General features: G+C 36.9%; 1 protein-coding gene across 2 annotated transcripts in view; it reads left to right on the top strand.

Moving 5' to 3' along the window:
- The window catches only part of RAB3GAP2 (RAB3 GTPase activating non-catalytic protein subunit 2), a 48,895-nt gene that overhangs the window by 20,306 nt on the left and 11,159 nt on the right, over positions 1 to 17,430 (top strand). Inside the window, exons 9-24 of one of the 2 annotated variants that reach the window (XM_076334601.1) lie at positions 1,339 to 1,431; positions 2,278 to 2,426; positions 3,421 to 3,500; positions 3,613 to 3,702; positions 4,522 to 4,661; positions 6,416 to 6,632; positions 6,958 to 7,101; positions 7,358 to 7,440; positions 7,989 to 8,053; positions 8,490 to 8,580; positions 10,850 to 10,977; positions 11,718 to 11,931; positions 13,421 to 13,518; positions 14,375 to 14,480; positions 15,514 to 15,674; positions 17,173 to 17,389. In XM_076334601.1, coding sequence (XP_076190716.1) covers positions 1,339 to 1,431; positions 2,278 to 2,426; positions 3,421 to 3,500; positions 3,613 to 3,702; positions 4,522 to 4,661; positions 6,416 to 6,632; positions 6,958 to 7,101; positions 7,358 to 7,440; positions 7,989 to 8,053; positions 8,490 to 8,580; positions 10,850 to 10,977; positions 11,718 to 11,931; positions 13,421 to 13,518; positions 14,375 to 14,480; positions 15,514 to 15,674; positions 17,173 to 17,389 — 2,076 coding nt within the window. Of the gene's footprint in view, positions 1 to 1,332; positions 1,432 to 2,277; positions 2,427 to 3,420; positions 3,501 to 3,612; positions 3,703 to 4,521; positions 4,662 to 6,415; positions 6,633 to 6,957; positions 7,102 to 7,357; positions 7,441 to 7,988; positions 8,054 to 8,489; positions 8,581 to 10,849; positions 10,978 to 11,717; positions 11,932 to 13,420; positions 13,519 to 14,374; positions 14,481 to 15,513; positions 15,675 to 17,172; positions 17,390 to 17,430 lie in introns of both variants that reach the window. The other variant, XM_076334600.1, reaches the window with a different exon arrangement.

Below are 17,430 nucleotides of genomic sequence, written 5' to 3'. Positions count from 1 at the left end.
ACAGGTGCTGTTGCTGAATTGTTCTCCCGAATTTCCTGATGGTTGTTCTCATTGAACTTCAGATTCGTTAGATTCTTGTTTCCTCTACAGCAGGCCACATCAGCAGACAATCATGAGGCTGGGTGTAGGTGGGAAGCACAATGGATCTGCCAGCATGACAGCATTAGGAACTGTTGGGACAGCAGCACCCTTAAACTAGGGCTTGAATCTTACATAGAAGGGATGAGTGGTAAAGAACTGGGAAATGCTACTGTGGTGAGACAGCTCTTCTCTGAATCATATGGGGATGGCCAATAGGAACGGATTGCTCACTCTTTCTTCCAGTTCAGGGTGAAGTGGCATGAAATGAAGCTAGGTGATAGTAAATTCAAAATAAAAAGTGGATGGGTGTTTAAGCAGTGTGAGGTTAAATTGTGGAATTCTTTGCGTGAGGTTGATGTGGATACTAAAAGCTTGCTTGGGCTCAGAGGCAAACTGACAAATTAGTGGAGAAGAAAGCTGTGGAGGTTTACTGAGTGCTTAGAGCTTACCTCTGGCTGAGAAGGTCTCTTTAGAAGCTGGTTTAGAGGAAGGATCAGATATGTGTCCTTGTTCTGGTATTCTTCCCTAGATAGCTGGTTTTAGCTGTGCTCAGATCATGATCTGCTGTGCTAAATGATTCCCTGGGTCTACCTAATAATGTCTATTCTTATCCTCTTAATGAAAAGGTAGTACTTCTATGGAATATAAGAGAAGGCAAAACTCTTGTAAATCAGAACTTTTAAAACTGATATTGTGTGAATCATGCAACAAATAAGAAAGGAGACAGACAGTATAATGAGAAATACCCATCTACTTTCACAACCAGAACATGCTCTACTCTTTTGATGAGAGAAGATCACCATTTGCAGAGGAGCACTTACAGCTAGTTGTAATATCTGCACCCAGAGTGGTATATCTTCTTTCAGTCTTGATCATTTATGTTTGTTGTAACAGATATTTTGAAGAGTTTCAATTATCGCTTTAGTTTTACCACTGTTCTTACCTCACACTGTTACATATCCAGTGAATGTGCTGACTTTGCAAGTACTCTGACAGGGGAGTTTCCACTTAAACATGCCCAGACCACAGAAATAAATCGTAGTAGCATTTTAAAATTGTACAGAATATTAAACCATAAATTATGTATTTCAAAAGGCCATTTTAGCTCAGCTGGTGTTTAGATGTATGTTAATTTAAAACTAGGTTATTTTGTGACTTTAGACTGCATCAAATTTTTTTTCCCTCTGTTACGCTGTTACTCTGCCTCCTACTCAGTAGGAATTGTTTTTGTGTTTTATCAACTTTTGTCAGCTGCAGCATCTGGCAATGAGAATGTTCAGCCTCCACCATTAGCTTATAAGAAATGGGGTTTGCAAGATGTGGATACGATTGTTGACCATGCTAGTATTGGTAAGCATTTCTGTTTAATTTCAAATATTTGGCTTAAATGAAACTGGATGCTTTCGTGCTGTTAAATTTGGGGTGAGAGTACTTAGTGATACTGGCTGGCTAGAAATAAATAGTGGCAGAAGGCTGTCGTCATGAATGATCTCATTAACCATCGTCAAAAATGTATTTTACTTTCTCTTCTAGTCTGATTGAGCCTCCCCTCTCCACTTGAGGGGAGAAAGGATGTTACAGCTGTAGCTGTCTTGTCCTCTCTTCTTTGTTAAGAAACAGCCAAGAGAGACTAGATCAGATGCAGTTATTCCCGTTTCTGCCAGGTTAAAGAACTCTCTGGCAGGCAGGTTAAGACTGGTATGGGTCTTTCCTGAGTCTAGCACATAAAGAAACTAAAATTTGAGATTGCTCCTTTCCAAAAAAGACAAACTGACTTGTAGGCTCTCAGACTTTTACTCCTTAGGAATTTGCAGAAGCCTAGGTTCTTGTCAGACAGGCAGATCTGAGGGACAGTAAGCTTCATTTCTTTTCCGCCCTTTTCACAAAAGTAGGTAAGAGGTCAGAAGGGGGCTAACAAGGCAGGTGAAGTGAATCTGGTAGATGTGTTTTTCCTGCTGAACTCTGAAGGTTTTTTTTTTTTCTTCTAAACAAACCAACTATGCTTTATAATTAACCTAAGTACATGAGGCTATTTCTGCTGTGTTCTTTGGAATTGCTGTGGTTAAAGCTGCTCTCCTCCCTTCCCTCTGAATGTTGACTGGTCAGTCAAGAAGGCAGGAATATAGTTAGACCTTTAGAGCAATTGCATACCTTTGTTCTGAAAGTATAAAACATTCACTTTAATGTTTTTGTTAGGCATCATGACACTGTCTCCTTTTGATCAAATGAAGACTGCCTCCAATATAGGTGGATATAACGCAGCTATAAAAAACAGCCCACCTGCTATGTCTCAGTATGTTACAGTTGGATCCAATCCTTTCACTGGTTTCTTTTTTGCCCTGGAGGTATGTACTACAAAGCTGACTTGCTGAAACTTTGAATAATTAATCCTTCTCTTTTCTGTGTGGGTATTTCTGAAGTATTCCTATGTTCGTTCTATGCTGACATTTCCCCCTCTTCTTGATCTTCTAAAACTGGAATGATTTGGAGTAGATGTGATAGTAATGTCTACCACAGGTTCCTGCTAGTAAGAAACTTTATTTTTTATCTTAAAATGAATGTGATAGTCAAGTGTTTTTTTTTACTTTTTCAGTTGTTAATTTATTGCCAGTTAAGTAACGTAAGGTTTTTTAAAAAACTAGGTTGCGATTGTGTAAACATGCATCTTGTGGATTTTTGGAGGCCTTTGGCCTTTGATCATGTACACATACGGCTTGAGTATACTGTGGTGATTTCAGATAGTAGAACTACTACTTGTAGAAGAAAACTGCAAATTATGCTTAATGATACCTGTAGTACACTTACATCTTCTGTTGTATTGGAGGAGAAGGATAGTAGTGTAGCTGTGTGTCTTGTACATTCAGACCCTACGTGTGTGCTGTCCTTATCAGGATCAAAAGTTGATTGAAAATGCTAGAATCGAAATTTTGATTTTGTACTTGCTTTTCCAATATGTTTATGAAAAAACTGCTTACGTTGATATTTGCAAGGATGCCAAAGCCATACACCAGCTAACTCTCCATGATAAATCATACACAGGGTTTTTTTAACTTCTGTTGCAGACAAACATACTGAGCTACCAGTGACTTGCAGGAGGATTTTGAAATGGTAAAGAGATGTCAGAATGGCTTTTCTGGGGGCAATGAATTAAAATTTTGCAGAGTCTTAAAGCTATGCTTTCTGAGCTGAAAGTCCATAGGAGGCCTGAAAAACTATTCTGCAGTTGAGTTCAGTGTAAGAACTATTTCTTGGCTTTCTAAACACTTTGTTCCTTCATTTCAGGGTGGCTCACAGCTGACTATTTCTTGACTTTCTAAACACTTTATTCCTTTCTTTCAGGGTAGCTCACAGCCACTGTTGTCTCATGTTGCCTTAGCAGTTGCAAGTAAACTGACTTCAGCATTATTTAATGCTGCCAGGTAATAACATAAAAAAATACATTAAATTATTTTCGTTTTAGTAGCTACATAATAGTTTGAGGATTTTTAGGACCATTAGTATGATTCTCCTAATGTGTTTTTCTATTGCAAGTGGCTGGCTTGGTTGGAAGAGTAAACATGAAGAAGAACCTCCCCAAAAACAGAAACCAAAAGTTGAACCTGCAACCCCATTGGCAGTGAGGTAAGTTTTACATACAGTCTCAATTGCTTTAAATCCCCTGTGTTTTTAGTTGTTTGAATTATTTTGAAAGGTGCATAATTGATGAATGCATTTGTTTTTCTTGACTTGAAGCAGCGATTGTAGTTTGCAGGTCATTTATTTTAAGCTTTGTTTCATCTCAGTTTATCATTCTGGGCAAATTACTCATCTCTTTCACTTCCAGTGTGTGGGTTCATTGTTACTGTAAAAGAACAGTGTGCAAGTTTAATGACAGTTACAAGTACACGAATATCAGTCCTGAAGTTCATCACTGAAGAGCTTCTTCTAAAGAAGCCACATGAAGTGCTTGCTGCTTAAGATAGTTTAAAGCCCCTCACAAAAATTAGGAGGGATCCTGTTTCCCTGTTGATTGTGGAGAGAGGAGGATGGGAACAACAGGTTGTAGCCTAATGTTTTCAAGAAAGCTGATGATAAAAGACTAAACTAATTCCTGATTGTTTTTCCTGATACTTTTTAAAAGTATTCTCAAGACTCGTCGGCAATAAGAGAGGGCTTACAAAGTAACCCACTCCTCTGAGATCCTTGCCTGACGATGCATGACAAGGCAATCGCTTATCCTAGTTTCTGAACTTTGGTTTTCAGTAGGACTTTAACAGACTTACGAGACCTTCCAGTAGACAGCACAAAAACTTTTTTCATGCTTTGCTCTTAATTTTACCCATACCTTTATGTTACTTTAAAAAACCAAACAAACTTAGTCCTTATAAGATACTCTGTTTACTATTTCTGAAGAAAAATTGGTATCTAGTGTTTTTTGCTTGACTTTTTTTTTTTTTTTAGGTTTGGACTTCCAGATTCCCGTCGCCATGGTGAAAGAATATGTCTTTCTCCATGTAACACTTTGGCAGCAGTAACAGATGATTTTGGAAGGGTTATTTTACTGGATGTTACAAGAGGACTGGCGGTTCGCATGTGGAAAGGTATGATAGTGTATATTAGTATAGCAAATAATATTCTTCAAAATACTGTGGCTTCTTATGTTCAGACTTAGAATTCAAAGTGTTTTTCCATTATTAAGAAAGACTTTAGTATATTGTGTTATTTCAAACAAAATATTAAAGGCAGATGTAATATAAAGTCCATAAGGGTATTGTTGTACCAATCCTTGAAATACCGATATGGCCTACAGTAAAAATCCAGTTTGTATGGTTTGTATTGTATAGATTTTTTTTAAAATTTTTTTTTCATAGACTGTATCCCAACAGAAAGCTTTTGACCTAATATTTTTTTCGGAAGAGCTTTAGCTCTATTCTCAAAGATTCTTTCTCTTGATAAGCTCTAGTATCTTCTTTAATTCTGCTGAGAAAAGAAACAGAAGCTTGAAAAATCAGCAAGGAGATACACCGTTTGTTAGAGTCTCATTTCATCATGGTGACTGTGCAAGAAGGGAGTGTTCAGTCTCTTCTAAACTGAGGACTTTATGGGGAAAAAAAAAAGCAGATGTTAGGGATAACTACAATTTCAGAGCTTAATGTTACAACAACTTTTATATTTTTTTCCTATAGAATTAAAATTTTGCAGCTTTTTAGGAGATGGAAGATAAGTTTTAAAAACAGATAGAAAATATCTAGCTCTTATCTCTCGCTCCCACACTACCAATTCAAAAGATTAGTGGTCATGAATATAGTAGCTACTTCAGCGACACACTAACAGTGTAACAGCTAGAGCAATCATGTTTCCCCTGTGTGTTCTCCTTCTCTCATATTCTGAAGCATATTAGCTATAACATGTGCTTTCTGATATCTTGGACCTTTTTTCTTCATTACTGAGAGCTTCATATTATCGAGGAAGTACTGTTAGAGTCCTAAGCTTTATTTGATAGTCAGACACATATTTACAATTTGCCAGCCTTTCCCCAGTGAGGCTGTTGAGATGTGAAATAGCGTTGGTTTTTTGTTTGGGTTTTTTGTTTAAGCAAAGCTGTCTGCTGAATTAAATCTTTTGGATCGTACCTTTTCTCATTAATTGAGTTGTGAATACTTTTCAACCTTCTTGGTATAACATATCTTTTTATAAACTTGTTTTATACGTTAGTATTTCACTTGTGGTTTGGAGTCTTCATTTGTACTTGCTAAACCATTACATAGTTTAGTGATGTCATCAGAGCATTTCTGCCTTTTGTTTAGGAAGATTTTGAGGGAAAGTATTTGCGTTACGCAGTGAGAGAGAGAGAGGGAAGATGAGTATTTTTATTGGGTTTACTAAAAATTGCATTTTAATGATGAAAACATAGGAATAAAAAAACCTTACATATCCTATTTAATAGGTTATGCAAATTTCCTTCCTTAAATCTTTTTGTTGTTGTTTTGAAATGTGAGAAATCTGGACACTTACTACGGATTTTTCTTCTCCAAGAAGCTTTTTCATCGGTGTAATGTCCAGAGTACAGACCTGATGAGTTTTGAGGGTTTTGTGGCTTCTCCCAGAAGAACTTGTTCCTCCCCAGAGCTTTGCAGGAGGCTGCATTTGGCTCTGAGGAGTCTTCCGGTGTGCCCTGCTCTGAGTCAATGGACCACAGTTCTTGACAGGAGTCTGGCTACTGGCCAGAGTTGCACAGTTTGAAACAAATTTTAAGACAGCTTGCTGCTGGAATAGTACTTTAAGTGGGTGGTGATGTGTACTAATCATGTATTAATTTCTGTACGCTAATGCACTTCTGTCTTCTCTCACAAAGGATACCGTGATGCAGAAGTTGGTTGGATACAGACTGTAGAGGACCTTCATGAGAGGGAAACGGAGAAGATGGATTTTTCTCCTTTTGGAAATGCACAAGGTCCAAGCAGAGTGGCTCAGTTCCTTGTGATCTATGCTCCGAGGAGAGGCATTCTGGAAGTATGGAGCACGCAGCAAGGGCCTCGGGTTGGAGCCTTCAATGTGGGGAAATATTGTAGGTAAGAAACAGTTAGCAGGTAGGCATATTGGCTGTGCTGCTGCAATAAAGTGATACGTGGATACACCGGTGGTAAAAGTAGAAAGTGCTGGCAGGTGCTTTTTGCCTTGCCCACGGTGTTTCTGCTGAATGCAGCCTTTTGTTGTTGTTTTACAGAAGGGGATTTTGTCATGTTTCGTCACTCTACAGTCTTCCTGGTAAACACATTTAGCAGTTGTTAAACCTTAGCTTTATAAAATTTGTCGTCTCTTTATTCAGTGTGTGGAAAGAGAAGGTTGCTAATTTTGTCCTTCACTGTAAAGGCCGTGGGGTTTTTTTTGTTTCAGATTGTTGTATCCTGGTTATAAAATAATGGGTCTAAACAATGTGACCAGTCAGGGATGGCAGCCCCAGACTTACCAGATATGCCTTGTTGATCCAGTCTCTGGAAGTGTAAAAACTGTCCATGTACCTTTCCATTTAGCATTGAGGTAAGGACTTTCTGTGCTCTGTATAACCAGATGAATTTCATTATTGTTTTTGGAAACAATGTTTTATTTAGACGGAGCAATTCTGGTGTTCCTTCTCAAGCTGAATAGTACTCTGGTAACAGCCTTATTGGTTTGTATGCATTAACTTGATTTTTATTAATGTGATGTTACCTTAAAGTAGCATAATTAATTTTTTTTTTCTGAATCATTCACTTTAGTTCTCTTCACTCATACAATTAAAATTATTTCCTTTTAGTGATAAAAAGAGTGAGCGAGCAAAGGATATGCATCTAGTGAAGAAGTTAAATGCTTTACTCAAAGCTAAAACCTCAGATCCAGGTAGGTTCTCCTGTATAATTTCTTAAGATTGTATGTTATCAAATGGTACTTGTCTTTTTTTGTCCTGTAAGTGTACAAACAAGGTATGATTGCGGTGCATTCTGACAGCTGTATGTGCTATGAATTATGATCTTTAAGTAGCTTGTATTTTTTTATAAGATACCAGATTAAATTTCTCTCATACAAGGATCCAGTATAAGCCTTGTCTGCCATGTAAATCTTAACTAAATTCTACTTTGAGTGCTTGCATAAAACATGGTCTATTTGCAACCCATTACGCTATGTAATGGAATTCAGCATTTGACTCTAGATACCCTTCTTCCTGTAAGTAATATATATTTCTTACGAAAGACAGATTTGGAGTAAGAGATGCCACTGAGCTGTTACTTTGTTTCATTTTCCCCAAGCTTATTTTGGCAACTTCTGTAATAGTGTCTTCCTCTCTATAGCATGAACCCATGTGCGTCTTAACTGTGGCGCGGGTTGACTTGCTTTTCAGAATGCGTTTGAGAAATATGAATTGAAGTCATGATTGTCTTTGTTTGCAGATTTGATTGAAGCTGAAGCAAAGGATTTAATACTTGATATCAAATACCCTGCTACAAAGAAACAGGTGAATATTTAGAGGCCAGTATACTTTAATATTAGAAAAAAAATATTGTGTTATCAGATTAGTGCTAAATCTTTTTAAATCTTTCAAAATATGTTATTTTTTCCTAGAGTTACTTGAAGCAAACAATTGAGCTATTCTGTGTGTGTGTGTGTGTGTTGTTTTTTGTTGTGTGGGTTGGTTTTTGTTTGTTTTGGTTTTTTTTACAACATATTGACTGGAATTAATTTTGACTTGACTTCCCCAAGGCATCTTCCATGATAAAAGTCAATAAAAACAGAGCAGACCTTTCTGTAGGATCAAATTATGCCACAGGTATATGTGAAGACAAAATACAGATGAAAAATCATTGTCAAAGTTGTGCTTTGTTGGCTTACCTTATATATTTTTACAGTAAAATTAAGTAAATGTTTAATTCTGTTGAACGTCTGCTTAACAGGCTCTGGAAAGTATATTGACAAGTGAACGTGTGCCACTTTCATCTCTCACAAACATCACTCAGACATTAATGGATAATTTAAAAAAACAGGGTAGGTGGATATTTATTTTGCAAATATGGAGAGGCATTTGCACTTTGTCTGCAGTGCTGTTAAGACTATTGTAGAACTATTCTGTTCCACAGGGAGACCAGACCTGGTCTGCTTAGTTTTGCTGCTAGATATCACAGAATGTTGCTTCTACATATTTCTTTTTTTTTTTTTTTTTTAATGCAGACTGCAAATAGCTTGCTAGTAAGTATGCTTTGCTATGCTTGCTATGTGCCTAGTAACTTGTGATTATATTCAAAAAGAAAGAAAAAGACAACAACTGGGCTGGGTATTTGCATCTGGTAAAAGCTTCCTTCAGAAAGAAGCTTTCACAGACTTTTGCCTGTAGAAGTTTTAGTTTGTTCTCTCTCTTCAAGGAAGGCAGTAAGGATATGGCACTTCGGATCTGTGAATTTTAATGTACTGGAAGCACAAAATCCTTATCACTGAGAATCTGAGCCTTGGCCAGATGCCTACTATCTTTTCTTGGAAAACTTTGCTGAAGTTATATTTCACGTGTTTTGCTAGAGATTTCAGAGCCAATGTCAGGAAATTTCATTACCCATTCAAAATTTTGTTGCTGAAAGTCTGCAAGATTGTTTCTTTGAAATGATACACTTGGATCTTTCTAAACTGGGAGAACCTTCTTTGTGCTTGAGGTGACCCAATTTTGGAGACCCAGCTGGGTATTGAGGAATAGAGTGGAGAAGCATGTGCCTGCCACTTCCTTTGCATGTGTTGGGACTTCTCAGCAATAGAAGTCTGCTTTTTTTTTATCTCTGGATTCATTTCAGCTTGTTAGAAGATGAGACTTTAGCAATAAGAGTCAGGAAATCCCTACCACTGTTGTGTGGAAGTTCTGAATAAACCATTTGTTAATTAGAAAGGCTATGTCCCTTGTCCTACCTCAGTGAGAACGTGACAAGTTTTCGTAGTTTCAAAGCCTTGAGAGGAAATCTATCTTTCACTTTATCAACGGGGTTTTTTTTTTTTACCATTTTCTTGAAGTAGAGGAGATTGAGAGCTTCACACATGCAGTTCCCTACGTAATTTTGTTCTGGCATTCTAAATCACCAGCATTAACCATTTCTATTAGAACTCCTAAAAAAAAAAAAAGAAAAATGGAGGCGTGCCCTCTTACACTGAAGAGAGATTGACAGAACTGTATACTTACTGAGGTCTGTTTGTTTGAGTTTGTATTTTTCATCATTAATCTCTTATTGTCATACATAACATTATTTCCTCACAGTCACAATAAAGAACAAACTTGGCTGATGTTCCAGCCTTCTAATTTCAGAAGAGTAGTGGCATATCCTTCCACTTGTGCTTAGTAGGTAAAATATAATGTGAAGCAGGTGCTGGGCTCTGTGAATGCTGTGGTTGCAAATAAAAGGTCAAGTGACTGTGCAGCAAGCTCTGTGCCTTTCTCTTTTTTTTTTTTTTTTTGGTAGGATTTTTAATAGCAATGTGTCAAAAGTGTTTAAGGGTATGTAGGGAGAAAATCATGTTTAGAAGCTGTTTCAGATGAAGATGATATATTCAGAGATCTTTTCTATAGAAAGGTCCTTTTAGGATCTCTGTAAAATGATATATTCAGAGATCTTTTCTATAGAAAGGTCCTTTTAGGATCTCTGTAAAATGCTTTCTTTTAAAACAAATAAGTTGGAATAGAGTTTTTTTCAACATTTTGTTGGTGTTAGCTTCCTATATTCTGATTGCTTTAATTGTTACTGAGATTTGAATGTCAATAGATACATGAAATTTCTGAGACTAAGATTGTAGAAATACGAAAGGCGGTGTCTTGCAGAGATGAAATTGAATTCGTATTGGTAGATATCAAGCTCTATTCTGATGCAAGGAATATGCTTAAAATATTGGCATAATGAATAAAAGATTATAGTTTGGTATTGATAAATTCTTGATAAAGGAAAATATGTTTGAGACTTAGTGTATTGCAATTTTCGGCAGTCTCTGGTTTGGCCTTAAACCAGGAAAAGACAATAGATTTGTCTTTGTTCAGTTCCACATTGTCAACCTCCTTCCATTTAAAAATGAGCCTGATATCTTTCTCTAATACCTCTCATAAAAATAGTTTTGTTTTATACTGCCGTGAATTAAATACAATTATTGCAAGCAGCAGTGCATCAAAAAATTACACTGAGACACATAAGTCCTCCAGTTCTAATAAAGGAGGAGTTTAATGCAGCTGCGAAGTATGTTTCACTATTCCAGGCGATATATCAAGTTCAAATGCAGTTTTATTTCTCCTCAGAGCTTGAGTGTGTGGATGAAGGACTACTGCAGTTCTGCGCAAACAAGTTAAAGCTGTTACATCTTTATGAACTAGTTAGCAAACTAAATTCCCAAAGCATACAGAAAGACATTCCACCCTCGGATAATGTGAGTAAATTCAAAATTCACTTGTCTTATAAAATTGAGTGATGACTTGAGCATAAATATGTTTTTCAAGGCCTCGGATAAAATAAGTAGGTAAGCAAGTTACCCGTTCTTGTGGCGTGGAACTTTTAATGAAGTAATTGTTTTATAATGCCTTTTTTTTTTCCCCTTGTACAAATGCCTAGTAATTAATCTACCTAATATTCTTTAGCAGTCACATAAGGTTAAGACAGAAGTGAAAATAGAACCAGAATCTCCTGATTTCAGTCCTTTATCCAAAGTACATAAAATATTCTTAACTTTGTTTAGTTTTTGAGGGGTATTTTGGGACCAGTAGAAATTACAAATTCTGATATTTGCTTGTGTAGCATCGTAATTTGGCTTGCTTTTGATGTCATTTATAAAAATGCTTATACATTTATAAAAGCCATACGGAGTGGTGTTATATGGGCTTGTTTACTTGATGGGTGATTGTTACACTATGAGCAGGATCTAAATATGGGAAATGTATCTGTTGAAGTCCTTAAAAATGAAGCTAGACAAGATCTTCATTTGAGCTATATGAATAAGTGATTTTGAGATTATTCAATCATTTTGGCCCTTTTTAAAGACATTTTTAATGTTCAAAACAAAATATTTTGACTCTTCTGACTTTTGTTTTAGGTTTTACTGTGTTTTGAAAAACATCCGTTTGCATTAGTCTTGTGATGTGCGATTTTTTTTTTTTGGCTTTTGTTTTTAAGGACTTGGCTAAACTGCTTCGGCTGGAAGAAAAAGATTTTCACAGGCTCCAAACTTTGCTGGAGAACTACAAGAAGGAAAATACCCAAACTACTGTTCAGTTTGCTGATGAGAAGTATGACGTATTGTCTGTGAAAATGTTCTTAGAGTATTTGGAGTATGAAAAGGATGTGATTAATGTGAAAAATATGGAAGATGGAGAATATGTGGCTTTAGGTAAGAGGTACTGAACTGTTTGTCAAATTATTTAAAGACTGATTATAATCTAAGATGGTATAAATATTTTAGCCTTAATCAGGGGGCCTTAACAAGCTGGCTTGCCTTGAAGTAGTATGTGACAGTGCTAGTTCCAGACTCTTACCTTTAGCCATAGGATGTGTCTTTCTACCTAGATGGATATTAATACAAGTTAACCACATCTGTGGATAAAAAAGCCATGTTATCACTGTTCATTTGTTTATTAACGCCACTAAGTTGGACAGTGGTAACTAGGTACTTTACAGAGCAGCTGCATCCTGCTGTTTCTTTCGTGATCACAGCACTTCAAGAGTTCAGTTAATGACAGGACTGACTTTAGCCTCAGAGATGGGGAGCTGACCACAGGCAGCACGGGACCATTAGGTGAGGGAATAAAGACCCCTCGTTTGTGGAGTTGAGGAGACTTTGGACAATGTTGATCTGAAATATTACGGATGGAGAGAGTGTCTGAGGTGTCTGTTGGGGTGTGGGAAGGGGTTACTGTCTGTAGTCTGCTTTAGTTTTCAAATCTGTTCCGGACTGTCCTTGAGGGGCTCTTGGGAAATAACTAGTGGAAGCAGCTTGAGTTAAATCTGTCTCAAAGGCACTGTCTTTCCAGATGATTTCTTTTCTGGGGAAATTTTGGTGCTAACACAGAATTCTGTGCACAGGTGTTGTATGGTGTTCACTTTGTAGCCTCCTGCTTCTTTTGGCTTTAATGGTCAGACTTTGAGAGGAATTGGGATTGAAAAGTTGGGCAGAAGAGCTTGGCTTTCATCTGTATGAAGATCAAAGGCTGTTTCTAAGTAATCTTAGAATTTGCATTTTCTCTACTATAACACTATACTTGGTTTTAAGAACTGGGGTAGAAGTACTCTTCTCCCCACCCCCTTGGACAGGGATCACCAGTAACTTATTAGGGTGTTCAGCGGTCAACAAATATAATTGAAACATGAATGTCATGCTGACCAGTTTAGACGTTTTCTTGAAGATCTTGTTTTTCCAATTTTCCTCTGCCTTAAAGGGACATTCACACTTTTTGTAGTGCTGGTAAGGTATGAATTAGGTAATTGTTTGGTTTTTTAATTGCTTGAAGTACCACTAGTTTGCTATATAAGATACAGCATGCTGCCACGCAGCAGTTATGGGTTACTCCATGGACAAACTTGTCTGACACTTCAAGTCATTCTTTGAATTGAACAAAATGTGTAATCCAAGCAGTACAATAACCTTTGTTTTGTTATGAATCCATTTTCCATATGACTCCTGTAGTGGCAGGAACACTTATGTCCTTTGTAATGAACCACCTTCTCCGCTAAGGGTAAACCGTCAGGGTATCCTGGATGTAACTTAGTCCTTTGTATTGCACTCAGTAGGACCTGATCAATAGATGATCTTTCCTGTAAGTGTAAGAGGAGAGGCTGTGGCTTTAGATATTGTTCATAATGTCAACTAATTTTTGCTTCAGGCAGCTTTTTCTTCTGGAAGTGTTTGTGTGGGGGGAGTTCCGCAGAGGAAACGTGTCATGCATTGGAATCAGCAGGGTTTAGCCCTCAAATCTTATTGGTAAGATATTTATTACATACTTTAAAACTTTGATTTAGTATTTTGAAAACAAAATATTGAAAGGAAAAATTCTGAATGTTGACCTTTGGATTAATGCTGTATTCAGGCTGTGTTCGACACCCCCACATTCAGTTCTTTAGGTGCTGATATTTATATTCCCCACTTAAGAGATGTCAAAGAAACAAAAAAAAGAAAATCTTCTAGTAGAAAATGTGGGTATTCTAGTGAGAATGTCTAGAGTATGCATTTAGGACTACAAGAAGATTTGCTGAAGATTTCTTTTACAAAGAAGCAAAAATTATGAGTACTTAATTTCAGGTACTGATGCATTTGTTATAATTCCTTTTTGCAAGCAAGCAAGGAATTTTAAAAAGAATTAAAAGTAAATTTTTCAGAATAGCTAGTAGTGTTCAATCAATCATCTTTATCTTTCATCTGCATGTAATTTTAGTCTTTTGCTACTTTTCTTCCATCCACTACATAATGATGGAAATACCTATTTCAGTATTACATGTCTGTGTGAAGATTTTCAGCTGTAATATTAATAACTACTAATGTTTGCCAAGTTGTGATTGCTAACATACTGGTATTAGCTGGCTGTGCCTTCAAAAGAGGGTGTTTTCTAAGACATCTTTCTAAATGAAAGATACAGATTGTATTGTTTCATTTCAAAGTCTGTCATAGGGTGCCTTATGCAATATATTTTTAACTTTCTGTGTTAATATAATAAGGGTTCATGGATATAACATTTCTGCTCCATGACACAAAATTTGTTTGAGAAAGCGTTTGCATTAGGTATCTTGCAATATTAGAGTTTCATTCTATTGCTTTTATTCCATATTCTCTTCTTTTACAGTCACTCCTTCTCAGTTTATGGCTTTCCAAGGAAAAAGATATTCTAGACAAACCAGATTCTGTCAGTTGCCTTCACACTATGCTGTCACTTCTGAGCAAAATGAAAGGTGAAATGTGCATTTGGAACACTTAAACACATCTGATATTAATTATTATTAGAAATTTGCTACTCTGACTCACCTATATTATCACTTAGAGTTACACACACACACCCCTCCCTCCCCGTCACAAATTGGTAACAGAGCTAAATGCTGCATGTTGATGAACTAACTAAAAATACCATCAAAATCTGAAGGGTGTCACAATTAAAGGCCTTCTTCATGCCGTGCAGTCTCACCCTCCACTAAGTTGACACAGCTCCTGTTTGGCACCAGAAAGTGGCTGTCCAGCTCCCCTTCCTCCCTTTTTTTGGGTGTATAGTTCTGCCCCTCTCCCTTGTGCTAACTGGCTTTCAGAAGTCTGAGTTGCTTTAACTCATTGAGACACTGTTACTCTAGCAGCATTTGTATATTGAACATCTCTGTAACTTGAGGGGTACTCTATAAAGTCAACTTGCCGTTGTTTGGGGTAAGTTGTGTAATGAATAAATACTGATTCTCCTACCTCACACAGAGCTGCTATGGATATGTCTGTGCCAGGTTCCCTTATGTCTGGTTCACCATAGGGCACCATTACCAGCTTGAAACTGGAAGCATGAATGAGCTACTGCTGCTGTCTGAATAAATTAATTGTGCTGAACGCGAGGTAGCCTGAAGAGAGCCAGCTTGAGTGCATTGAATACATGTGGCATCTTGAAATAGCAAAAGAAGCTGTCTGCATTGTGAAGTGTCATTTTGTAATATTCCTTAGGTCTAGTAAGCATGCAGCAGCTTTTACTACCTAGTGATTTAGATCTGGTGCCTGTTTCCTACAAATGAAACTTGGAGAACAAGTAATTCCCGTTCTGCTCTTTATTTTAAATTTGAGTTATAATCTAGAAATTGTATGCTACGTATCTAGAAAAAGATAATGTAGAGTAATTGGAAATTGCTCCTCATGTAAGCTGTATTAATAAGTGATGGTTTCGGGGCTGGTTGCTGCTTTACTAGCGCTAACACCCAGGGACCCAAGTTGAGTTTCCTTCTCTCCCTTTCGTGACAGTTGCTATAGATGAGTCATGGGACACTCAGTCAGTTTCCCCCTGGTGGCAGCAAATGCGTACAGCTTGTGTTCAGTCTGAAAATAATGCAGCTGCCTTGTTATCGGCTCACGTTGGACATTCTGTAACTGCACAGATAATTGACAGTGTGACAGAGAAAAAGGTAAGTCATCTCGGACCTCCCCCTTTTATTTTATTTCTGTATCAGTTCCATGCAAATTGCTGTCTTTGTAATGAAATAACATCCTTGGCATTAATTTGTTATCATTCTGACATGGGCACAAGCATGCCATCCTGGAAGCCTGAAAACTTGTATTTGAGTTTGAGGAATATTATGCTGAGGTGAATGAATGATATATCAGAATTGTTTGCTGAACGTATTTAAATTGTGATGGGAACTGTACAGTGAGTTTTTCTCTTAATAGCAGATGATGTTGACAAACTTAAAGCCTATGCAGTTTCCACATAAATTTGAGAGGTTCACTGAACTTTGAATGGTAAACCTGTTTCAATGCAGTTTTGATTTTTTTTTTAATATATTGGTGAATTTGTTTTAGCCCTTATGTTACTGTGTTTTACTTCTTAAGGTGATGGGTGGTTGTTTTTTTGGCAATAAGTATCTTTTCACAAAGTTGCGATTAACACTGTGAAACTCCACACAGCATTGCCACTCAAAATGGAAGAAGTTATTACATGCCTAAATAGCACTAGGTATATTTGTATTTTACAACTTGCCTTAACAGATTAGATGGGGCTTAAGTGATGTTCAGTCTTGTAAATAGACTGCCTTATAAATTATAACTCGATTACTGGGAAGTGTTTTAGTATTTTTGCACATTCATTTTAACTATTGCAATTCTGTATATTAAACTTGTTAGTGTTGCCCAAATAGGAATGTTGGTAGGTTGCAACATATTACGCTTTACCCATATGCTCTCTCCTTTGTCACCTTCTGTTCTGCTCTTAAAAGAATAAAGCAACAGCTTTATTTCCCTCAGAACTTCCCTTCCATAAAGCCATTTATCTTTCCCCCCTTTTTTTTTTCCTCCCATCCTTTGGCTTAAAGCCTAAAACTGTTAATGGCCAGGCTTCTGAGAACCCTGGAGTTTGCCGTCTTGGTGCACAAAGCTAAAAATCGGACCTGCACCCTACTGGAAAGATTCTTGGGCTTCCTGGCAGAGCGTTTGCCAATAAACATGAGAATTATTAAAATAATGCACAGAACTGTGTGGTGTGATCTAGTGTTTCTGGGTGCATGATATATGTTTTTTTTAATGTGGTAGGAAATTGAAATGTAGGTGGATTAATCATACATGTAGGGAATGTGTATATAGTGGAGGACTTAGAATTAAACCTTTTTGAAGGGATTGTAACTCACTTTTCAACTAAAGATGAATTTTAAAATGGGACTATAAGATGACCTTTCAGGTCCTTTTATTTCCTTATGGTTTTTGTTTAGGAATCTGTGTATCTTGTGAGCAGTGTGGGATATTAATTGATGTTTGCATGATAGTTAATGTACATATCTTGAGCTAAATTATTATTTAAAATGCAGTAGCTTTTAGGATATAGCTTTTCATTTTAATACTGTGCATTTTTTTTTAAACAAAACTGTGCTACTTTAAGTGAACAGACCTAAAACAGTTCATATGTTCTGTTAGTTTTCCCAAATAATTGTAGGTTCAGACACGGAATCCTGGGAAGCACTTTCCCTTGATACTGAATATTGGAAACTTTTGCTGAAACAGCTAGAGGATTGTCTGATACTTCAAACACTACTGCATAGCAAAGTGAGCAAAAGGACAAAAAGAGTTTCATCACTCCAGACTGAGCCTTTGGGCAGGCTTTCTGTAAAGAAATTGCTTGAAGCTGGAAAAGGTACACTTTTTTTTTTCCCCTCTTGGAAAGATGGTCGATTG

This window comes from Aptenodytes patagonicus, chromosome 3, assembly GCF_965638725.1.
Source record: "Aptenodytes patagonicus chromosome 3, bAptPat1.pri.cur, whole genome shotgun sequence".
NCBI classification, from domain to species: Eukaryota; Metazoa; Chordata; class Aves; order Sphenisciformes; family Spheniscidae; genus Aptenodytes; species Aptenodytes patagonicus.
This window is presented reverse-complemented; position numbering and strand designations above follow the sequence as displayed.